This window comes from Polypterus senegalus, chromosome 15 (assembly GCF_016835505.1).
Source record: "Polypterus senegalus isolate Bchr_013 chromosome 15, ASM1683550v1, whole genome shotgun sequence".
Classification (NCBI taxonomy): Eukaryota; Metazoa; Chordata; class Cladistia; order Polypteriformes; family Polypteridae; genus Polypterus; species Polypterus senegalus.
Window position 1 is genome coordinate 6582326 of NC_053168.1, and position 26091 is coordinate 6608416.

The following is a 26091-nucleotide window of genomic DNA, read 5'->3' on the forward strand; positions in this document are numbered from 1 at the left end:
CTCCACCTCTTCCAGCACTTGAGGCCTCTGCTCGGTTAACACTGTAACTCTTTTTGCAACATCAACTGCTTTAATGGCCTCTTTCTGCTTTAGAATAGTTGAAATCATAGATTTTGACTTCTTGTACTCGGCGAGAAGATCAGTAACACGAACGTCACACTCATACTTTTCAATATATTTCTTTCTTTAATTCGATTTCAATTTTCTTCGAACCTTTCTTCTCACCAACACTACCACTCTTCACTTGCTTAGTTTACAGCAAACGCACGCACGTCTGACCGAGAACAACGCACAGGGAGAGACTGAACACGTGCGGAAATCATCGGCGCGTACGAACCAGAAGGGAAACTGGCTTGTTTGTCACCCGAGTGTGTGGTCGTGAACAGATGCAAAAGTTTGCCGAACGTTTTGGTCGTAGCCCGATTTGTACGTGTTCCGAGACATTCGTGACCCGAGGTTCCACTGTATAAGATTCAGAAATATTTTACTAGATGACAAAGCATAATCTATGGGAAGTTCCTAAAACCCCCATAAGTAGAATTGTATTGGTATATTCAATCCATTTCTAATAGCTCTGACTAAACCTTACTCTTCAGTTAGTGACCAGCCTTGCCATGTGTAAGGCGTAGAAGGCATATGGTTTAAAAATGTGCCTGTGCACGTGCCTATGTGCCTTTTGAGTGTGTGAAGTAACTCTTAAAACAGCACTTATTTAAGTGTTGAGCCATACGTTTAAAGCGTACAGAAGAAGAAACTAAGAATCTTTAAGTATAGAAGAAGTAAATAACTTAAGTACAGAAATAGCTAAAGTTTCTCAAGAAATGCTAAGTTTAGAGAAGATACATCTTTTCTTTATTTGGCCTTTTATTCTACCTGTATAAGTACTTTTTTCTATATTCTTGTGTGGATTATTTGCTTTTACCTTTCACTAATTATTTTTAAAATGAACTTTTGGACTGAGAGATTTATTTCGGCACACGTTTTACCCGTGCTTGATCTTGCCTTATACTTCGGCGGCTACAGAAAGTGTAGTTGGTTTACAAAAAATATTAGGTTTAGGTTTAGTTTATTTATATAGCACATTTACAACAGCCACACGACTGACCAAAGTGCTGTACATTTAGAAACAACAACATAAAATAGAAATATACGATTTAGCCAAAAGAAGCACAGCAGAAACACATAAAAATAATTTGTATAAATATATCTATACATATACATATATCTACACTTACACACATCTAGGTAGGCAAAATAAGGCCTAGTAAGCCAGAGAGAACAGATGTGTTTTTAAAATAGATTTAAAAATAGTCAGACTAGGAGCCATTCGGATTTCAATAGGCAGATCATTCCAAAGACGAGGCCCAATTATCGAGAAAGCACGGTCACCTCTACGCTTGAGTCTGGAGTGTGGAATTAAAAGAAGGTTCTGATCACCGGATCTCAAACTTCTCAGGGGGGTATATTGGTGAAGCAATTCAGATAAATAGATGGGTGCTTGTTGGTGTAGTGTTTTAAAAACAAATAATAAGATTTTAAAATGTATTCTAAATTGAACAGGCAACCAATGAAGGGACTTCAGAAGCGGAGTCACATGATCCATTTTTTTCTTTTTTAAAAGAAATTTAGCAGCTGCGTTCTGGACCAATTGAAGACGGGCAATTTGGGATTTGGAGATGCCATAATAAAGAGAGTTGCAATAGTCGAGGCGAGATGTAATAAAAGCATGTATGGCCATCTCCAGGGTCTTGTCAGTGAGATGAGGTTTAATTTTTGCAAGCGTGCGAAGCTGATAAAAGCTCGATCCGATCACGGCAGAGACTTGTTTGTCAAGTTTTAATGAGTCATCTAACAGGACACCCAGATTCCGAACCTGTGAAGACCTGAAAGCTGATAAAGGTCCCAGGTCAAATTCCGGGGCCTTCATATGTTCAGAAGGGCCAAAGACTATCACCTCAGTCTTCTCTTCATTTAAGGATAAGAAGTTTTGGGATAGCCAAGATTTAACTTCATCTAAACAAGACAACAAGGCATTCATAGCCAGTGGATCATTTTTCTTAAAAGGTAAATAAATTTGTGTGTCATCAGCATAAAGGTGAAATGATACCCCATGTTTTCTAAAAATAGAGCCTAGAGGTAGCATATACAGAGAAAATAAAGTGGGAGACAACACAGAGCCTTGAGGAAGACCACAGGAGAGAGAGGACGTTGAGGAGGAGAAGTCTCCTAGCCTAACCATGTATTTTCTATCAGATAAAAATGACTGAAACCATTTTAAAACTGTGCCAGAAAGACCCACCCAGGACTCTAGTCTATTCAGTAATATCGAATGATTGATAGTGTCGAAAGCAGCTGATAAATCTAATAGAACAAGGACCACAGAATCCCCCGTATCAGTGGCTAAAAAGATGTCATTTAACACTCTCAAGAGGGCTGATTCGGTACTGTGGGTCGCCTTGAAACCAGATTGAAAATGCTCAAACAAATTATTTAAAGCAAGAAAAGATTGAAGTTGGAAAAACACAATCTTTTCCAAAACCTTAGAAAGAAACGGTAGGACCGAGATAGGGCGATAGTTTTTTAAAACTGACAAATCGAGTGAAGGTTTCTTGAGGAGGGGAGTAATAGTAGCCACTTTCAAATTAGAAGGAACCACGCCTGTTGAGAGGCACTTATTAAAAAAGGACGCTAAGCCCGGTCCGATCGAATCAATGATTTGTGTTAAAAATCTAGGATGGATAGCGTCATATGGAGAGGAAGATGGCTTCAGTTTAACAATAGTATCTTTGAGTGACTGTATAGAGACTGGTTCAAAAGTATCCCAAGACATAGACAACGGCAGAGGAGCAGGCTGCTTGGTAGAGAAGATATGGGCTCCCAGACCAGGTTTACTTACTTTATCTTTAAAAAATCTCGAGAAGCTTTCACAAAGGGCAACAGAAGCAACTGACCCAGTGTGTACCGGGGGATTGACAACAGAGTTAATAACAGAAAACATGACCTTAGGTCTAGACTGATTATGCAAAATTAAATTAGAAAAATAGGTTGCCTTAGCTGATTTGGCAGCTCTCTGATAAGCCGATAGACTATCTTTGAACAGCTGTAGAGAAATGTGTAACCTGTCCTTTTTCCACTTACGCTCAGCCTTTCTACAAATCTGCCTTAGTAGCCGAGTCTCTGCAGAATGCCACACTTCAGATTTAGGTTTGAGCTTAAGAAGTTTAAAAGGAGCAGTTTCATTCATTACATCAAGCCAGGCATTTTGTAACAGACTGAGATGTTCATCTGCATCCAAGTCTGATAATGGAGAGTCCAACAGTAGATGAGAACAAAGCTTTGTAAAATACTGACTAAAGTCAGAGATGTCACTTTAGAAGAAACATAAGGAAGGCTAGGAAGGCACATGGAAAATAAAACAGGCTTGTGATCAGAGAGCATAAAGTCAGAGACAATAACCTCAGTAATATCAACTCCATAAGAGAGGATGAGGTCAAGAGTATGTCCATGAATGTGAGTGGGACTTTTAACCCACTGTGTCAGATTAAAAGCCTCGATTAGATTAAGAAATTCCCTCGAGAGAGGGTTTGACTGACAACAAACATGAACGTTAAAATCGCCCATCAATAAAAAGCGATCAAATTTAGTAACACTATTACCAATAAAGTCAGTGAATTGCTGAAGAAAGTCCTTATCTGAGTGAGGAGGACGGTAAATCAGCCCTAGGCAGAGAGGACCGTTCCAGTCGAGGTGAATAAGTTGAGCTTCAAAGCTGGTATAAATATCCGGAGAGATCGAGGAACACTGCGCACGATGAGAGTTTTTCAAAACAGTCACTAGCCCACCCCCACGTCCGTTTTGGCGGGGGGAATTAAAAAATGTACAGTCTACAGGGACCAACTCAGCGAAGGGGGTAAGATCACCACATTTAATCCATGACTCAGTAATGAACATAAAATCCAGGTTTTGCGAGGAGAAAAAGTCATTCAACAGAAATGTCTTGTTTACTGCTGAGCGAGCATTAATTAAAACCATTTTAGGTGAGGGAACAGCGTCGGGTAAGAGAGAGACTCTACACAGCGGCCGTGGCGTACCTGAGTCAACTCCAGATCTGCGGAGATGGTGCCCGATCCGAGGGAGTCCAAGCCGGGGGGTAGAGGGTGAGGACAGGGGAAGAGCAGGTTGAAGCCACCGGTGCGCCTGATCTACGAGACGCCAAATCACAGAGCCACCTTGTAGCGGCTCGGAAAACGGACTTGTAATACAGCCCGCATGTAGGCGGGCTTTCAACTTGATTGCAAATCCTCCCCTGCATCCACGTTTCCTCCTGCGTTTTCTCCGAATAATGTTTAAAGGCCAGCGGCAAATACAGTTCGGAATGACAATTTTGAAATTCTCATGTTGTTTATTAAGAACACACTCCATCTCCGACTTGGGAAAATTAAAAAGAGTTGATCTAATATCCAAGAGACACTGACGATCATAGACTATAAGGGCACTACAGTTAGAATACAGTGCACTCAACCAAACTATCAGGCAGGAGAGCAGTAGACGGCATGCCGACACAGGCGCCATCTTTACAGTCTTCCATTAAATATTAATTATTAAATTAAATATTGACTATTTATTCCTTTTCTAAGACATGTTCAGTGCAATACAACTTTTGACAAGCACCTTTGGATATTTTACTAAGTCTAAATGCCTATTTGGATGGTTGAAAATAAATTGTTAAAATTTTTGCTCAAGTTGTTTGTAAAATTTGTTCAATTAAAAAGGTTCTATATTTTGACTGCAACTGTCATGCAATGTGATTTCTTCTCTTCATTAATGCCACCCCCTTGAAAACTATCACTTTATGGGGCCATGAAAACCTGTATTCATACTTGTGTGCACATTAAAATGTTTTTTTGTACAATGTACAATTCTCATGACAGTGGAATAGGTTATTTTTAGCCAGTCAACGGCAGTAATTGCAGTGGAAAATTGGTTAACATCCACTCATTAGAACACTCTAGATGAGAAAAGGCCATTCAGCCCAACAAAGCTCGCCAGTCCTGTCCACTTAATTCTTCCAAGTAAACATCAAGTCGAGTTTTGAAGTCCCTAAAGTCTTACTGTCCACCACACTACTTGGTCGCTTATTCCAAGTGTCTATCGTTCTTTGTGTAAAGAAAAACTTCCGAATGTTTGTGCGAAATTTACCCTTAAGTTTCCAACTGTGTCACTGTGTTGTTGAAGAACTAATTTTAAAATAACAGTCCGATCCACTGTACTTTATTCCCTTTATAATTTTAAACACTTTAATCATGTCACCTCTTAATCTTCTTTTGCTTAAACTGTAAAGGCTCAGCTCTTTTATTCTTTCCTCATAACTCATCCCCTGTAGCCCTGAATCAGCCTTGTCGCTCTTCTCTGGACCTTTTCTTGTGCCGTTATGTCCTTTCTGTATCCTGGAGACCAAAACTGCACCCAGGACTCCAGATGAGGTCTCACCAGTGTGTTTTAAAGCTTGAGCAGAACCTCCTGTGACTTGAACTCCACATATCAAGGCGCTATATAACCTGACACTCAGTTAGCCTTCTTAATGGCTTCTGAACACAATAGTGACAAGTCCACTATAGCTCCTAAGTCCTTCTCATAAGGTTGACTCTCGATTTTACGACCGCCCATTGTGTATTTAAACCTAACATTTTTACTTCCTATGTGTAATACTTTACATTTACTGACATTAAATTTCATCTGCCACAAATCTGCCCAATTCTGTATGCTATCCAAGTCCTTCTGTAATGATATAACAGATTCCAAACTCTGCTAATCCACCTATCTTGGTATCATCTGCAAACTTAACCAGCTTGTTACTTATATTCCAATCTAAATCATTTATATATATTAAAAATAGCAGCGGCCCCAGCACTGCCCCCTGCTGGTCACAACTCTTGACATCGGCCAGTTCTGATGAGGTTCCTCGCACCATCACCCTCTGCTTCCTGTGTCTGAGCCAATTCTGCACCCATCTAAAAACATCACCCTGAACTCCCACTTCTTTTAATTTGATGCCCAACCTCTCATGTGGCACTCATGCATGGGGAAAAAAATACTGATGAATACAGTGAAACCAGTATTATTTTGAAGAATATCGTGATATAGAATTTTGGTCATACCGCCCAGCACTAACTTATACACAGACACTCTCACATGAGCCTCGTTTAGAGTTACCAATTCCTCATATACGTGTCCATAAGATGCGAGTGAAAAACCCACAAAGACACTGTGAGATCCTGCAAACTCCACACAGACACCAGGTTTTGGACTGTAACCCAAGACAATGGACCAATGATGATGCAGTGCTTACCACTGCACCATCTCGCCACCAAGGCCAGTATTGACTTAGACATTTTCTAATAATTTAACACTGTCCAGCGACAAACAGTTTTTGTGCTCAAGCTGTATAGAATGGATACAGTGCTATCCATCATGTTTGGGACAAAGACACATTCGTCCCTGGTTTACTCCTCAGTTCAACATTTGAAAATTATAAATCAAACCATTCAGATGGGATTCAAGTGCACATTGCAGACTTTCATTTAAGGAGATTTGCATACATTTCAGTCAAACCACTTTGATACATGGTCCACCTATTTCAGGGCACAATAATGTTTGGAACACAGTAATGACAGGTCTTTTAAAGCAGACATATTTAGGACTTTGTTGCATATCAATGCATGCAATGACTGCTCAAAGTTTGCGATTCATCAACATCACCAGGTCTTCTCTGGTGTTCCTCTGCCAAGCCTCTCATGCAGACATCTTCAAGCTTCTGCTTGTTTTGGGGACATGTTCTGTTTCCACTTCAGCATATGGAAGGCCTGCTCGATGGGACTGAAATCTGGCGATTGCCTTGGCCATTCCAGACTTTCCATTTTTTAGCTTTGGAAATCTCCTGTGTTGCCTCAGCAATATGTCTGGATGATTATCTTGTGTAGGATTAGGTGCCATCTAATGAGTTTGGAGGCACCTACTGAAACTTGAGCAGATCAGATGTTTCTGCACACCTCAAAATTAATTGTGCCACTGCCATCAGCAGTTTCATCATAAAGAAAAGAAGTGTGCCAGGACCTGTGGCAGCCATATGTGCCCAATCCACAGCACCCCCATAATACACAAGTTTATTTAACAGAAAAAACACAAATTCACTTACCTGAAGGGTACTATAAAGAAATAAACCAATATGAACTTTTACTTTAATGCTATTACCTTTCCAGGAGTAAGATCGCAAAAGATAAGTCCAAGTTCATGGATGTAGTTTAGTCCTTTGACTAAATCAATCCCAAATTCTCGGACTACATCTTCTTGAAGATATTCATCTTGAGCAATAACGGTTTCCAAAGATCCACCTGAGGAAAAAATAAATAAATAAATAAACAAACAAAGGCAAATAACAATACATGTCTACAGCTGGCACAATAGCACTTTATTATGTTTCAGCCAGGGGTTTGGCCATGGCTTAAGATCTTTGTTTATTTAGTCCTTTTGCTTTTGTAGCTTTTTTTTTTTTTTTTAATATAAACATAATTCTGTATATGACAATATGAATGGGCAGCATGGTGGCGCAGTGGGCAGCACTGCTGCCTCGCAGTTAGGAGACCCAGGTTCGCTTCCAGGGTCCTCCCTGCCTGGAGTTTGCATGTTCTCCCCGTGTCTGCGTGGGTTTCCTCCGGGTACTCCGGTTTCATCCCACAGTCCAAAGACATGCAGGTTAGGTGCATTGGCATTTCTAAATTGTCCCTAGTGTGTGTGTGTGTGTGTGTGTGTGTGTGTGTGTGTGTGCGTGTGTGCCCTGCGGTGTGCTGGCACCCTGCCTGGGGTTTGTTTCCTGCCTTGTGCCCTGTGTTGGCTCGGATTGGCTCCGGCAGAACCCCGTGACCCTGTAGTTGGGATATAGCGGGTTGGATACTGGATGGATGGACAATATGAATTCTATTTTTGGCTATATCTTTACTGTATGTAATATGATGTTTAGCTATGCATTTTTTATTAATTGTTTTCATTTTGTGTTACTTCTCTAGATGTTTGCCTTCGGTGTTATCTACCCTGGCTCCTCTATGTTGAGCAAAGGAGGCGGAGCCATCCAGTTATACAGCTGGGAGACGGAACCAAAGGAGAATAAATGGGGAGGCTGCTGTTCTCATAGTAGCATTGGCATTGCTGTTTTTGTATTCCTGATTTTGGGCATATCGTGGTTATTGACCCGCTGTTTTTACTATGGTACTGCTCTGGTTTCATTTTATTGGCTTTGTTTGCTTTTAGTTTTTGCCTTCGAGCAAAACCTATTTTTTGCACCCATTTTTTAAATCTTTAATAAATATTTACAAAGTAAATGAACATTTTTGGGGGGCCCAGAGGTTTTTTGTGTTTTTCCCCCCTCCTCTCTCTCCTTCTGATATTATGGAATATTTAAAACTTAAAAGCCTCAGCACCATTTCTGGTCATGTGCACCCCAATACCTGGCATTCGAGTGTGGAGGCTGTGCTGCTGATGGTAAGGGAAGTTTTGGGAAGCCAGATTTGGAGCACTGGTCTGGCTTTTAGTCACTTGGTGGCCTGCACCCATTTCACTATTTTAGAACATTAGAAAAACATTTGACAAGAACAGGTCATTCAGCTCAACAATTCTATTGACCCAATTTCTTCAAATTAAGTTGTTTTGAATGTTCCTGGAGTCCTACTATGCATCGCATTACTTGGTAACTTATTCAGTATATTTATTAAACGCACGCACACACACACATATTGTGACAGGCAACCTCAGCCATTACCTGGCCGGGACGCATGCAGGAAGGAAGGACCAGGGGAGAGAGCATCTCTAAGACACTACCTACCCAGGAACACTAGAGGACAGCCCTCCTGGGTGGCTGTGGAAGTTTTTATTTTTGTTTTGTATTTTTGTCAATGGGTTAGAAAATGGATGGATGGATGGATGGATGGATTTTTGTCAACTGTTCTGAGGAGACATGCAAGTAAGAATCTCATTGTACTGAGCGCACATGAAAATAAACTTGACTTGACAACTGACTGGAGCAGCTAGTCTGTCCAGAGAAGGGTGCACTTCTAGTTGGCCGATGTTTGAGGAACACTTTCTGGATACTGTGAGCCAACATTTGCTTTTCTACAGCAGTCTCTATATTCACTATAGTTTTTCTCTTTACGACATCAACAAAAATTGACATACATTGCTTATGTAAAGAGCAAAACCGTTATAGTTAATGTTAATGGTAAATATAACTTTGTTTTTGCTTATTTTAAACTTGAAAATAATGTCGCTTTAACACAGATAATGGAATATTCAGTTATAGCTCCCAAAAGTTAAAGGTAATAGAGAGAGAGAGGTTAGGAGCACGCACTGATACAGTGCATTGCCGCACCCACCACATGACAAACCAACTCAGGATCCCAGATTAGGACCCGAGTGCAGCACCACACTAGCTCAGATGGAGTGGAACAGCGTGAGGGTTTTTTTATTGAATGTTCTTAATGTTAGCTCGGAGTGACAATAGTAGAGCTCTTAGACTGAAGACAAAAAAAACAAACTGACAGTCAGAAAGGCAATGAAGGCAAATATTTTTCTGACCTTACGTACAAGTGAATGAGATAATACAGAAACGTCAATAAATTTAACCAACCGTATATACTAGCATATAAGTTGGGTCTAGAAACCCGAAAAATCGATCATAAAATCAGACCCCGACTTATACGCCCATTCAAAAATATTTTTTTTTTCCTCTAATCTGTCACCAGTTTCTCAGAAACATCAAATTTTGTTGCAGCAGCGCAGTTACCAATTTCTGTCGCCACTTCAACAGTTTTTAACTTAAAACCAGCTTCATATTTTCTTCTAATCGAAAACTCCATCGTAGATAAAGGATGCTCTTACGATAAAGGTGTATGAGGGTGCGAGACACAAAAAACACAAATCAGTGCAAACGTCCCTTCGGAATAGTTTGGTTATTGCCGTGTGCTCCGTGGTTACTCTCTCAGGTGGGCGTTCGCATATCGTAATCTCTTGGACCAATAGCTTGAGTTTTCTGCATTCGACTTATACAACTGACATTATAAAATACCGGAAATAATACAGTAAAAATCAAGCCTTAACTTATCTGTGTGAGAACTTAAGCGCGAGTATATACGGTAGATACCTCAAGCGGAGTGTATTATCACATTTTTTTCCTTATGCCGTGGGAACCGTTTGCTTTGAATTTCACTAAAATCTTTAAACAAAGACACTTGGACTGTGGAGTGTTTTGTACAACGAGTCATACTACTGCCTTTCTGGGTGCTGCATTTGAACGAATTGGGAAACCCTCAACAACCACAGCTACAGCTTATTTGTATTCATAGGGCATCGGCACTGTGTTTATAAACTTGGAGTGTTTGACCTTAGAAGGTTTTTCCTTTGATTGATCGGTTGTCTGTCGGGTTGTCTGTTAAACGCTGTGAGGAGTGTAATAATAAGAAAAGCTCTTTATGGTATTTGACAAACACAAAGCTTTCAGGAAAATCATCAAGTATCTCTAACAGATTTCAATTTACTAAGGAAGAATTACACACAGACTTACCCGTGCAGAGTTCAACCACTAACCAGAGGTGGTTACTAGTCTCGTACCATTCATAAAAAGAAACCACATTCTCATTTTTCATGTCATGGGTGAGACGCACCTGGGGATAAGAAAACAATAATGAAACATGAAACTAGATGTAACACATAACCTGGACTGAATTTTATTTTGTAGTAAAACCAGAAACTTTGCATTAAATATAAGTGATTAGAGAAGAAAAATATATTTTTAAGTATTTGAATTCATATGCTTTTTATCATCCCAGCATTAAAGCTACCACAGGCTGGGTATAAAAGATGACAAAGTGTGTGCAGAATTCATTCACAAACGTGCCAATATGACAGTTTAAAATGAACTTTTATCAATGGTTGTAAACCCGCGTTTCGGTCAATGCTGCCACTATTTGTCGTTTTAGTGGAAACAAGAATGACACACTTTAAACCACAGTGCTGACAAATTAAGCAATTTGATATCCATGTTAGGCACCTGTGTGTACCATGAGATGTTCACTTTCTAATATTTCTTTAATTTAAGTAGTGCTTTGGGGGTGCCACACACGTGCGCATGGGAAACAGCTAAAGGGCCTACAAAACTGTAATTATATGCCAGCCCAGGGTGTGGCAGAGTGGGCTAAAAGTCTCTCTCAGTCTCTTGCAGACCATTCTCAGGAAATCCTACTTGGTTCCGGCACCAACAATGACTTCGCTTCTGGTCAAGAAAACATCACTTCCAGTTCCAGCACCGATGATGGTGCCACTTCCGGGTCCGGCCATAGACATAGAATTACTAGACGCTGCATGGGGATGCCCTCTGTGGGTTTCCTCCCACAGTCCAAAGACATGCAGGTTTGCTGCACTGGCGATCCTAAATTGTCCCTGGTGTGTGTGCACCACCCTGCGGTAGGCCAATGGAGTTTGTTTCCTGCCTTGCACCCTCTGTTGGCTGGGATTGGCTCCAGCAGACCCCCCGTGACCCTGTAGTTAGGATATAGCGGGCTGGATAATGGAAGGATGGATGATAATATATTAAAGGTATAATGATAACAGTGCCTGGTGTGGGCGATTGCAATATTCCCACAGGAGTTAGCAGCCGAGGGGGGACGCTTCCAATAAAAAGCAGCAGGGTGAGTGGGCATCTGCTTTGGCATTTGGCACAGGTGTAGCTTAACTGTTTGGCCTGCTTATGCCGAGCCTGTGAGTCTCTTTGCTTAAAGCAGATGTCCTCATGTAGATAAGGATGTACATGTACACTCTCCGGCCACTTTATTAGGTACACCTGTTCAATTGCTTGTGAATGCAAACATCTAATCAGCCAATCACATGGCAGCGACTCAAAAGTATTTAGGCCTGTAGACATTGCCAAGACGACCTGCTGAAGTTCAAACCAAGCATCAGAATGGGGAAGAAAGGGGAATTGAAGTGACTCTGAACATGATATGGTTGTTGGTGTCAGACAGGCTGGTCTGAGTATTTCAGAAACTGCTCATCTACTGGGATTTTCACGCACCAACATCTCAAGGCAAAAATGCCTTGTTGATACCAGACTGGTTCAAGTGGATACAAAGGCAACTGGAACTCAAACAACCACTTGTTACAAAGTCGGGTATGCAGAAGAGCAGCTCTGAATGCACAACATGTCAAACCTTGAAGCAGGTGGGCTACAGCAGCAGACCACCACACCGGGTGACACTGCAGTCAACTAAGAACAGGCCACTGAGGCTACAATTCACACGGGCTCACCAAAATTGGACAACAGAAGATTGGCAAAACATTATTTAGGTTGGAGGAGTCTTGATTTCTGCTGCGACATTCAGAAGGTAGTGTAAGAATTTGGCATCGACAACATGAAAGCATGGATCCATCCTGCCTTGTATCAATGATTTAGGCTGCTGGTGGTGGTGGTGGTGTAATGGTGTGGAGGATATTTTCTTGGCACACTTTGGGCCCTTTTGTTCCAAAGGAGTATTGTTTAAATCAGGGCTGTGGAGTCGGGAGATAAATCCTTCGACTCCGACTCCTTAGTTTCCGGTACTTCCGACTCCTCTGTATTTAATATGCTAATGTATGCATTTTCTGTGTTGATTGAAGAAAGGCAACATACACGTCGTCATTTAACCACAGAACTACTGGCTAGGAAGCTGACTCTCTACCGTATTGGCCAGTTTAAACAAAAGACAAGAAGCCCTGAACACACACCAGGCCACAGCACACACCTCCACCTACACCATTAATATGGCGCAGTGGTGGCTCTGAGGCTAGGGATCTGCACTGGCATTCGGAAGGTTGCCGGTTCGAATCCCGTAAATGCCAATAGGGACTCTGCTCTGTCGGGCCCTCGAGCAAGGACCTTAACCTGCAACTGCTGAGCGCTTTGAGTAGTGAGAAAAGCGCTATATAAAAGGCAAAGAATTATTATTATTATTACACTTGTTTACACTCACATTGTTAGAGAGATAACAATTATAAAGAGACACGGATCACATTTAAAGGTGCACCTCCCAGCATGCACGAGAGTGTCTATTATGGGATGTTAAAAAAGCGAAGAAGGTGCACGAGTGCCGCAATAGTCAATTCCGCATTTGTTTGATAGAAGTAAGAATCAGCAGTGTACCGAGTTAAGATAAGTGTGCGTTGATGACAAGAGGTGGGTTCGTTTGCATTTTACTTGTATTTTATGTTTTTATATGTTAAGATGTAAAGTCGTTTACATGTACTGATTACGTTATTGATTTGGATTCTATACTGCTGGTAAGCTAGTGCTTAATTTCAGTAATACTGCCATCTAGTGGACTTTGGGTACTTTATCAATAAGTTTTATGTACAGTAATCCCTCGCTATATCGCGCTTTGACTTTCGCGGTTTCGCTCTATCGCGGATTTTATATGAAAGCATAACTAAATATATAACGCGGATTTTTCGCTGCTTCGCAGGTTCTGCGGACAATGTGTCTTTTTACTTCCTGTACATGCTTCCTCAGTTGGTTTGCCCAGTTGATTTCATACAAGGGACGCTATTGGCGGATGACTGAGAAGCTAACCAATCAGAGCACGCAGTTAAGTTCCTGCCTGCTGAATGCAGTGTTAACCAGGAAGTCTCGTCTCGCTCATTCAGCATCAACGTGTTTCGCTGTGTAAAGAGTTGTGCTCTTTTGTGTTTATCTTTGTGCGTAGTCAAGCCCTTCATTATGGCTCCAAAACGATCTGCTACTGCTTCAGGGGCCGTGCCCAAGTGCCAACGGAAGATGTTAACGATTGCCAAAAAGGTAAACGTTTTGGATTTGTTGAAGGCTACGATTCTTTTTATTTAAAAAGTAGGAAAGGATCTACGGCCGCAGTGTAATATTAACCAGGGTGCAAAACAAGTTGTAAGTGGATGTAATAAGGCAGTAGTCTGGATGGAATCTGCTTTAGGGATTTGGATTGAAGAAGAACAACGGCAGTGCTACACAGTCGTCTGAAGAGGCTCCATTAGAAGAGCTGTGACGCTCTCCTTTGTTGTGCAGTAAAATAAAACTCATTGTTATCGGACAAGTCATCGTGTCATTGTTGGTGAGTAACCATAATTAATTTTCTACTTTCTTAAGCTGCTGTGTGGAATTCTCTGCATCATTTGCCAGCGTCCTGATCGACACTCCGGAGTGAACACTAAACGTCCTGAACATACTAAAGATAAAGTGGTCCTTTACTACACACATGTACTTGTTAAACACATTATATCTGAAATCAAATAAACATTTTTTGTAATGTACCATAATCCAGATTATAATATGTGAATGTCAGGTTGCATAATAGCTCAGCTGAACTTCACACTAGTAGTAACACAACCGTACACTCGGCTTTATTCTTACATCAGAGAAGATCTTCATTATGACTATTGTTTGTGAAATGGGACATTTGAACTTGCTGTATTTTTTGTTCATTACAATTTAAATTTAATAGTTGGCAAAAATGTACCGACTCCGACCCCATGTACCCAAAATTGTCTCCGACTCCTCGACTCCACAGCCCTGATTTAAATGCCACAGCCTACCTGACCTGACAAGGGGATGCGGACAAGTCCATCCCTTTATGATCACAGCGTGGCCATTTTATGATGGCTACTTCCAGCTGGATAACACACCATGTCCACACATCCATCCATTATCCAACCCACTACGTCCCAACTACAGGGTCACAGGGGTTTTCTTGGTGCCAATCCCAGCCAACACAGGGCGCAAGGCAGGAAACAAACCCCGGGCAGGGTGCCAGCCGACCGTAGAGCTAACACACACACCCACACACCAAGCACACACTAGGGACAATTTAGGACCGCCAATGCACCTAACCTGCATGTCTTTGGACTGTGGGAGGAAACCCACGCAGACACGGGGAGAACATATAGGGCGGAGTGGTGGCTCTGAGGCTAAGGATCTGGTATCCAGAAGGTTGCCGGTTCGAATCCCAGTCACTGCCAAAAAAGATCCTACTCTGCTGGGCCCCTGAGCAAGACCCTTAACCTGTAATTGCTCCAGGGGCGCTGTACAATGGCTGACCCTGAGCTCTGACCCCCAAGGGGTATGCGAAAACTAACAAATTCCTAATACAAGAAATTGCGAAATTTCAAAATAAATCTTTATTGTGAAATAAAGAACAAAAAAATAAATAAATAAATAAAACATGCAAACCCCACGCAAAGAGGACCCAGGTCTCCTAATTGCGAGGCAGCAGCGCTACCCACTGCGCTGCCGTGCTGACCACACACCGTGTCACCAAGCTCAAATCCTTTCTTGAACGTGACAATGAGGTTTGTACTGAAATACTCTCCACAGTCACCAGATCTCAATCCAGTAGAGCACCTTAGGGATGTGGTGGGGCGGGAGATTCTCATCATGAACGTGCAGCTGACAAATCTGCAGCAATTGCATGATGTTGTCATGATGTGAAGTTCCCCTTAATAAAGTATCTATCTATCTATCTATGTCAATATGGAGCAGAATCCCCGAGGATTGTTTCTAGCACCTTGTTGAATCAATTTCACGAAGAATTACGGCAGTTCGGACGGCAAAAGGGAGTCTAACCCGCTACTAGCAAGGTGTACCTAATAAAGTGGCCAGTGAGTGTATATTAAGTAAAAATTGCCAAAACAGTCACTGCTCATTTTTGAGTAGTAACAAATTATTTAACATAGATGGCTACAGTATTTGTTCGTGAAATTTCACAGCAGAATGCCACAAAGTTCAGATGATGACGCAGGTATGCGTGAAATCTGGTGAAATAATTTCCCCAATCCCCATATAAGTCGCACCTCCACCTGTATTTATTAAAACCTCTGATCATTTAGTGCATGAAGGGTAAAATTAAGAATAAAAAAAATTAAAAATCGGCTAATATTTGACCGATTACTTACATGATTAGTGATTTCAGCTTTCTTGGATTTGTCACAACAGATGATGGCAACAAAGCTTATGCTGCCCTTCTTCCTCCCTTTATAGACGATGGACTTGGTCCCTCTTCCAATTTCTTCATACAAAATGAAGTTTTCCATTTTAGAAGTCTGTAAAAGAAAAACATTTGTTTGTTTGAATCATTATTTACTAGTGACTGGAAGGCCAATCGAATCGGGCTACAAATTCTACGTTTGTGAAATCCATACTTTCTCTGCAAAGAATGATTTGTTTTGTTAAGTCCTTGAAATGATTTTGTTATCATGGCACTGATTTGTGCTCTAAATGGACCTTTTCGGCCGATGTAATGAAGAGCTTCCTGTTTAAAACGGGGCTGCGAGACGTGAACTCAGCTCTTCGGTGCACCTCATTTGATTTTTTCCAGCAAACAAATTTTCAAAACAAACCGTATTTTATGACTCTAATCGGAGTCGGAGTAATAATTATGTTGGCCTGGTCATTTTAGATCTCAGATCGGCTAAAATTTAAACAATGACCGTTGTTAATACCCAGCCGTCATTACTTGGCTTGCCAATAGATGTCAGAAGGATGGATGCCAAAACCGAACTGCCCAAAGATAGATTTCGACGTACAAAGCAAATGGCGATACGTTCTAAATTATTTACAGTTCCGGAGCTGTCAAAGAGTTTAAGTCAGTCGACGATGTTAGTCCTGGAAAGTACGCCCGAGCAAACCAACCAAACTTACTGTTATCTGCTTGAACCATCACCGATTTTCTATACTCGGCTGTCCAGTGGCGTCACTGAAGCATTCGAACATTCGTAGCCAATCACGCAATACTGCGTCCGCGTTTGCCACGTTCTGTTCTAACTACAGAAGCAGAGTCCCATTGCATGGTTCTAACTTGTATTGAGTCGAGGTAGAGACGCGCACACCATACATACGGATAGTATCAAATTATATATAAGGATTATATCCTTGCAATTTTTGGTAATATGAAAAAGAATATGTTGGACAAGCTACAGATCAATTATAAAACAATAGGACAGTACTGGTGGAGGAGGAGGAAGATGAAGAGAACAAGGAAGAGGAGGTGTGATACTGTGCTGCCTGCCAAAAGCAAAATTCAAGCTCAAAAATAAACAGAGAAGAAGGCATGAAACTGTGCTTTAGTAATTGGAATAACTGGGAAACATCAGGCATTAAAGGAAGCAGGCTCAGCTATGGGACGCCCCCTGGAGGTAGCAGTAGAGCAGAGAATGAAGACAAAACTGAGAGCTACTATGAACAACACTTCACATCGTCTCTATAACACACTAGCACTGACGACGTTTAGCCGAAGAAAGTGTGTGAAGAAACACTACGGGGGACTCCTTCATACCCACACCTGTACGCCTTTATAGTTCCTCACTATGATTGAGCTTTTATCTTTAGCCAAGTCACAATTCTTTTTCTCTTCTTTTCTGTAATTTGTGTGTTTTTGTTTTAATATTTTTTGAGTTTCTGTAAAAAGCTCTTTTTTTTTTTTTTTGACTAAACGAATGAGCCTGAAAAACTGAATGGCCTCCGATTTATGTTGCAATACTCCGACAGTATGTCAGTCAGCCAGTCAGTCTCTAACCCACTAACTATATCCTAACACAGGGGTCTGCTGGAACCAACCCCAGCCAGCACAGGGCACAAGGCAGTAACAAATCCCCAGGCAGGGCGCCAGCACACATCAGTGACAATTTAGGACCGCCAGTGCACCTAACCTGCATGTCTATGGACTGTGGGAGAAAACCGGAGAACACGGGGAGAACATGCAAACTCCACGCAGGGAGGACCCAGGAAGCGAACCCAGGACTCCTTACTGCGAGGAAGCAGCACTACCACTGCACCACCGTGTCGCCCTCCTACAGTATGTCTCTCTATTATATACTCAGCAGAAAAAGAAACGTCCCTTTTTCAGGACTGTGTATTTCAACAATAATGTTTTAAAAATCCAAATAACTTTACAGGTCTTCATTGTAAAGGGTTTAAACAATGTTTTCCATGCATGTTCAATTAACCACAATCAATTAATTAACATGCACCTGTGGAATGGCCGTTAAGACCTTAGCAGCTTACAGAAAGTAGACATTTAAGGTCACAGTTCTAAAAACGCAGGACACTAAAGAGACTTGTCTACCGACTGTGAAAGATGCCCAGGGTCCCTGCTCATCTGCGTGAACGTGCATTAGGCCTGCTGCAGGGAGGCATGAGGACTGCTGATGTGGCTAGGGCAATAAATTGCCATGTCCGCACTGTGAGACGCCTAAGACAGCACTACAGGGAGACAGGAAGGACAGCTGATCATCCTCGCAGTGGAAGACCACGTGTAACAACACCTGCACAGGATCGGTACATCCGAATATCACACCTGCGTGACAGGTACAGGATGGCCACAACAACTGCCCGAGTCACACCAGGAACACACAATCCCTCCATCAGTGCTCAGACTGTCCGCAATAGGCTGAGAGAGGCTGGACTGAGGGCTTGTAGGCCTGTTGTAAGGCAGGTCCTTACCAGACATCACCAGCAACAACGCCGCCTATGGGCACAAACCCACCTTCGCTGGACCAGACAGGAGTGGCAAAAAGTGCTCTTCACTGATGAGTCACGGTTTTGTCTCACCAGGGGTGATGGACGGATTCGTGTTTATCGTCAAAGGAATTGAGCACGTCTGGGACCTGTTGGATCGCAGGGTGAGGGCTAGGGCCATTCCCCCCAGAAATGTCCAGGAACTTGCAGGTGCCTTGGTGGAAGAGTGGGGTAACATCTCACAGCAAGAACTGACAAATCTGGTCCAGTCCATGAGGAGGAGATGCACTGCAGTACTTCAAGCAGCTGGTGGCCACACCACATACTGACTGGTACTTTTGATTTTGAGCCTCCCTTCATTCAGGGACACATTGTGAAACATTTTTAGTTTATGTCTTATGGTGTTGACTCTTTTAGTGTTCATACAAATATTTACAAATTAAGTTTACTGAAAGTAAAAACAGTTCAAAGTCAGAGGATGTTTCTTTTTTTGCTGAGTATATATGGGTTTTGGTTTGTCCACCCACCTCTTAAGGATTGACCACAACTTCTCAAAGGGATTAAAAGTCTGGGAAGTTTCTGCCTTGGCTGAGAAGCAACTTCACGTGACGTGAATGGTCCGAGGATGCTTTACTGTTGGCATGACACAGGACTGATGGTAGCTTAGCTCACCTTTTCTTTTTTTCCAGATGCCCCCAAACAATTGGAAAGGGGATACATCAGAGAAAATGACTTTCCCCCAGCAGTCAAATCCCAGAATATCAGTCTGTCCCTGATGGCTTCTTATCTGCCCTTCTTCACACCCACCAGGCCATCCTCTAAAAGTCTTCGCCTCACTCACACCTGCCTGTTGCCATTCCTGAACAAGCTCTGCACTGGTGGTCCCCTGATCCTGAGCCACGAATAAAGAATGGGACCAAAACATCCCCTGAGAGCAACTTCTCCCAACCATTCAAGAACAGTTTGGTGACCAACAGGACGGAGCACCGGGCCATAAGGCAACAGTGAGAACTAAGTGGCTCAGGGAACAAAACATGGAAATGTGGGGTCCATGGCCAGGAAACTCCCCAAACCTTAATCCCCTTGAGAAGGTGGGGGGACAAACCAAAACCCACCAATTCTGACAAACTCCAAACAGTGATTCTGCAAGAATGGGCTGCCATCAGTCAGGATTTGGCCCACAAGTTAACGGACAGACAGCCTGCCAGGGTGAGTGGCAGAGGTCTAGAAAAATAAAGAAGGGCCAACACTGCAAATATGGACTATTTGCATAAACTTCCTGTCATTGTCAATAAAAACCTTTGAAACTTCTGAACTGCTTGTAATTCTACTTCAGTACACCAGAGAAACATCTGACACAAAGATCTAAAAACACTGAAGCAGCAGACTTTGTGAAATCCAACACTTGGGCCATTCACAGAACTTTTGGACACGACTGTATGCAGGCAAGTGGACTCTGCAAAGAAGAGCTGCCCAGGCATAAGAATGTAATGTCAAAAGAAGACACTTTCACAACAGCTTTGCCACACTAAAAATGTGTGTGCTTCACAAATAATCCACACATCTAATCACTTTAGGGAGGCCTCATGAAGTGCTGGTACAGCCGAGCTGAAGGCCCAACAAAGTACGATTTTTTCCTGTAACGCATATCGAGTTGCTTTTTTTTGTTGTTAAGATGGTAGAAAGAGAATAACCGAGGACGCGTCGTTTGAGTGAGTAAAAGTAACTGGTAACTTCTAGTTTTCTGTTGGTAGACATTTATTTATTCAAATTCAGTTTATGAGGCAGATCTAATTTTAGAGTTTCATACCAGCACAGCATCTTGATTTGTAGCAATTTTAAATGAACTTGGAATGAATCACCTTTGAATCATTAAATTAATATTACTGAATACCGCTAAACAAACGAAAATCATACAAATCTAATAATGACAATACGTATATACACAAATTTCACAATATTCCTACCGATTACACATTTCAATTCAATAATATACACTCTGCTGTAAAACTGTTTTGGAACGACCGTCACAAAAACCCAAGACACTTGAAAAACATAAAAAAAAAGCAGGAACAGATGTAATGCAAGAATGTTTTACGCAAGCATAATGGTGTGTAGCATGTTGAAGAGCAAGGAGCTCCAGTGACCCAATAATATTATTATTATTATTATTACAAATTACTTATTATTTGACTAATGCCTTTATCCAAGGTGACTTACACAATTTCAGATACAATTGGTTATTCTTTTTTTTTTGCTTGGAACACATGCAGATGAAGTGACTTGCTCGTGGTCACACAGTGACACGGTGTCAGTTGCAAGATTTGAGCCCACAAACACAGGGTTGAAAATTCAAAGTCTTAACTACAAAAACATACTTCCTGACAATAATATTAGCCCTTAGTTTAAAAAAACACATAAAATATTATATACAGAAAACATCTTAAGTACATAGTTTAACCAACAGCACCTTAATCATAGCACACAATCTTATGAAATTTCCCAGATGAAGACAAATAATACAGCTAGTAGAAAGATGGATGATATGAAGGGCACTCTATGACAGAGAGAGAGATAGCATAGTTGGTGGGATTAGACAAACAGGGCACTACATGAGAGATAAAGAGATAAGGCAATATATGAGACAGGCAGACAGGGCACTACATGATAGATAGAGAACTATATGAAAGAGAGATAGATAGCATAATTGGTGGAATTAGACAGATAGATAGGGCACTACTAGATAGATAGATAGATAGATAGATAGATAGATAGATAGATAGATAGATAGATAGATAGATAGATAGATAGATAGATAGATAGATAGATAGATAGATATTCACACCACTGTATCTATCTATTTGCCCCGTTCCTGATTTCTTATTCTTTTGCATGTTTGTCACAAAATGTTTCTGATCATCAAACACATTTAACCATTATTCAAATATAACACAAGTAAACACAAAATGCAGTTTTTAAATGATGGTTTTTATTATTTAGGGAGAAAAAAAAATCCAAACCTACATGGCCCTGTATGAAAAAGTAATTGCCCCCTTGTTAAAAAATAACCTACCTGTGGTGTATCACACCTGAGTTCAATTTCCGTAGCAACCCCCAGGCCTGATTACTGCCACACGTGTTTCGATCAAGAAATCACTTCAATAGGAGCTGCCTGACTCAGAGAAGTAGACCAAAAGCACCTCAAAAGCTAGACATCACGCCAAGATCCAAAGAAATTCAGGAACAAATGAGAACAGAAGTAATTGAGATCTATCAGTCTGGTAAAGGTTATAAAGCCATTTCTAAAGCTTTGGGACTCCAGCGAACCACAGTGAGAGCCATTATCCTCAAATGGCAAAAACATGGAACAGTGGTGAACCTTCCCAGGAGTGGCCGGCCGACCAAAATTACCCCAAGAGCGCAGAGACGACTCATCCGAGAGGTCACAAAAGACCCCAGGACAACGTCTAAAGAACTGCAGGCCTCACTTGCCTCAATTAAGGTCAGTGTTCACGACTCCACCATAAGAAAGAGACTGGGCAAAAACGGCCTGCATGGCAGATTTCCAAGACGCAAACCACTGTTAAGCAAAAAGAACATTAGGGCTCGTCTCAATTTTGCTAAGAAACATCTCAATGATTGCCAAGACTTTTGGGAAAATACCTTGTGGACTGATGAGACAAAAGTTGAACTTTTTGGAAGGCAAATGTCCCGTTACATCTGGCGTAAAAGGAACACAGCATTTCAGAAAAAGAACATCATACCAACAGTAAAATATGGTGGTGGTAGTGTGATGGTCTGGGGTTGATTTTGCTGCTTCAGGACCTGGAAGGCTTGCTGTGATAGATGGAACCATGAATTCTACTGTCTACCAAAAAATCCTGAAGGAGAATGTCCGGCCATCTGTTCGTCAACTCAAGCTGAAGCGATCTTGGGTGCTGCAACAGGACAATGACCCAAAACACACCAGCAAATCCACCTCTGAATGGCTGAAGAAAAACAAAATGAAGACTTTGGAGTGGCCTAGTCAAAGTCCTGACCTGAATCCAATTGAGATGCTATGGCATGACCTTTAAAAAGGCGGTTCATGCTAGAAAACCCTCAAATAAAGCTGAATTACAACAATTCTGCAAAGATGAGTGGGCCAAAATTCCTCCAGAGCGCTGTAAGAGACTCATTGCAAGTTATCGCAAACGCTTGATTGCAGTTATTGCTGCTAAGGGTGGCCCAACCAGTTATTAGGTTCAGGGGCAATTACTTTTTCACACAGGGCCATGTAGGTTTGGATTTTTTTTCTCCCTAAATAATAAAAACCATCATTTAAAAACTGCATTTTGTGTTTACTTGTGTTATATTTGACTAACAGTTAAATGTGTTTGATGATCAGAAACATTTTGTGTGACAAACATGCAAAAGAATAAGAAATCAAGAAGGGGGTAAATAGTTTTTCACACCACTGTAGATAGATAGATAGATAGACTATATGAGAGACAGATGGTGTATTGCCATTGGTATAAAGCCCCACTTCTGTTTCTTGAAATACGTCTGCTGAATAATTTGTTGGCTGAACATACTCGGTGTTTGTGTGTCACAGTGAGGACGTGCAGCATTGTTCATAATGGCTCTCAGCTTTATTTTAACTTTCTCCTTCACTACGACCACCAGGGGTCTAATGTGTGTCCTATAACTGAGTCTGCCTTTTTAATTATTTTGATGATTCGGTGGGCTTCTCTTAAAGTGATGTTACCAGCCCAGCACATCACAGTGTAGAAAAATTATACTGACCATCACAGATTTTTTAGAAGATGTGAAGGGTGTCACATCTTCTAAGGAAAAAGACCCTGCTCCTCTTAGTTCCTCTTTGTTCTGAGACAAATCCAGCCTGTCATTTATGTGGATTCCGAAGTAGTTGTAAGAGTGGACCACCTCTACATCCACTCCGTAAATTGTGACCGGACATAGAGGCTGTTTGGTTCAGTGAAAGTCAATAAGCAGTTCCTTGGTTCTGCTGATAAGATGCAGACAGTTCTCTTTGCACCAAGAAACAAACTTCTCCCCCTTTCTGCTCTCCTCCATCTCCCAACTTATCAATACACCCCCATAAGTGCAGAATCATCCTAAGAATTTCTGCCAGTGACCTGACCTGGTGTTATTAATCTAGCCTGAGCTGTACAGAGTGAGAGAAAAAAAAAGGAGACCGAATTGGTCCTTGTGGTACTCCAGTGTGCGTCTCATGAACGGTGGTCTGTCAAAGTTCATTATCCAGGTCACCTCAGGCTCATCCACCTGCATATCTCAGAATTTACCCCTTAAATGGATGGCTGGGTGGTACTGAAGGTGCTGGTGTTAATCAAAACACAGAATCCTCACAGTGCTGCCAGCTTTGTCCAGGTGAGAAAAAGCCTTGTGGAGCAGAGAGAGAATTGTATCCTCCACTCCAATCTATCCATCAAGATAGATCTGAAACGTTCCATACAAGATGTTGATGGATTTGAAAAGCACTATATGAGAGAAAACATGAAAGGCACTTTGAGATGTCAGATAGACACAGAGAACACTATAAAAGAAGTGTGAATGAATGGCACAGCTCAGGGTTCTCAAAGTCGGGCCTGGGGAACCATTGGAGCTGCAGATTTTTGTCCCAACATCATAATCAGTGGCAACACCTGATAACATTGATCTCATTTAAATTAGCTGGTGTTTTTTCCCTCTTCTCTTATACTACATTCAGAAAAGCACAGCAGCATGATTTTTACATTTATAAGACATTTATTAATATTTCTATTTGTGCTATAGATTTAAATATTTTTATCTCTTCTGTTAATTTCATTATATTTTGCCCTCTCTGTGCAGTCTGCCCCATTCATTGTATCTTAATAATGACAATTAAAGCCGAGCAGACACACAAGCAAACAACAGACTCATGAAAGGCTGCAACTACTTTAGCGTCAGACCCACTAATCAGTAATAATGGATTAAACAATTAGAATACCTGGAAAAGGAGAATGCAAAATCAAACTAGAAATATTGTTTATATTCTATATTTTAATTTTTATATTGTTCCCATAACACAGAATTTGGGAAAAATGCAGTTCACTTAGTTAGCCCAGGAGTCAAATTAAAAATAGAAGCTGTTGGAACAGAAACCTGCAGCCACAGGGGGTCCCCAGGACCGAGTTTGAGAACCCCTAGAATAGCTGAAAGGACTCAAAATGTTGGACCGAAACTTCGTCACAATGCAAATTAAGGACATTCGAGAAGAGCAGCGGCAAGTGGTTGTTCCTAAGTACCAAGTGAATATGACGGCAGATAAGAGAGCAACAACGATGCCAACAAACCCACAGGTGAATTGCATTACAACTGTTGAACGATCAGAAGAGATGGTTAAGCTTGCACAGGGCAAAGCCTATAGACTAAAGTGTAAATAAATTAAAGATTAAACCAGACCTTATCAAATGACTTCTTTTGCTCTCTCCGTACGTGCACAGGCGAATCAGTTAAGCCAGCAGAAGACGCTCCGCTGCTCTTCAAACCGCCGCTCTTTCGTCGCCACTTTGCTTGGTAAACTTCCGCTCTTAGCCCCGCCCTCAGTCCCTCCTTTTAAGGGACGAAACACCGCCCACGAACGGAAACTTTGACAAAAAAAAAGAAATTGCCGCCCTTTGCCCTGCGTTGTCACGCCCCTTCACATACACGCTACTGCCCACTAACGGACACGGGGATCCTGCTTATTTAACAGTATTCGATTTAAGCAAAGGGAAAGAAGACGGTGATGCGGATTTGAGAGAGGACAGAGTGGAGTCCACTTTCGGCAACTGTCTAATGACAAGAAAAAAAATGGCCTTCAATAACGAATGGCTGCTTGTCAGAACATATCATGACAAAAAACAAACCTTAAATAACAAGGGATATTTTTTATTAATAGTGTGGAGTGCAAACGGCTACTTACTTTTCTAGTAAAAAAAAAGGAACGAGAAATCCAGAAATGGATGGACGGATGACCCTGATGACGTCGGCTCACCAGTTAGCTGGTCGCTAGGATACGAATAAACAAACAGAGCTGCGCTCTCTCCTTCAGTGCCAGCGGTTTGATGAGATCGCTCCGCACCCTGCTGCAGCCAGCTGCACGGTGTTTGGAGAAAAATGTCATTGCGTGTACTTGCTGCGTTAAAACTGGCTCCCTGTGGCTTCGTGCACACAAACACAGGGGCTTTTATTAAAGCTGCTTGTGGCAATTGCATCCTTCCATCTATCCAACCATACATTTTCCTAAGAAATCCAGTGCAGAGTCGCTGGGAAGTTGGAGCTGGAACCAACTTTGGATGGGGTTCCGATGAAAGAAAATAGGTCCCCGGTAATAGCTTGGGGAGAATTTCTCACGGGCATGATTTGAACCCAGGACTCCAGAGCTCACACTATGCATAATTTTAAAAAGAGCTACTTTTTAAATTAATTAATTAATGATTTGATGTATTTATTTAATTATTTATTTTAGTGTTTCAAGTTGTTTTCATTTGTATTAGCGGGGTAAAGACGAA

At 41.6% G+C, this 26091-nt stretch overlaps 1 protein-coding gene across 1 annotated transcript in view; it reads right to left on the reverse strand.

The window, feature by feature from the left end:
* ulk4 (unc-51 like kinase 4) overlaps nucleotides 1-25133 on the reverse strand; it is a 459640-nt gene extending 434507 nt beyond the window's left edge. Inside the window, exons 1-4 of the mRNA XM_039736934.1 lie at nucleotides 25001-25133; nucleotides 15994-16140; nucleotides 10610-10709; nucleotides 7252-7391 (exon numbers count right to left, since the gene is read on the reverse strand). Of these exons, the coding sequence (XP_039592868.1) occupies nucleotides 7252-7391; nucleotides 10610-10709; nucleotides 15994-16131 (378 nt within the window). The 5' untranslated portion in view covers nucleotides 16132-16140; nucleotides 25001-25133. The remainder of the gene's footprint in view (nucleotides 1-7251; nucleotides 7392-10609; nucleotides 10710-15993; nucleotides 16141-25000) is intronic.
* Nucleotides 25134-26091: the final 958 nt, after the last annotated feature.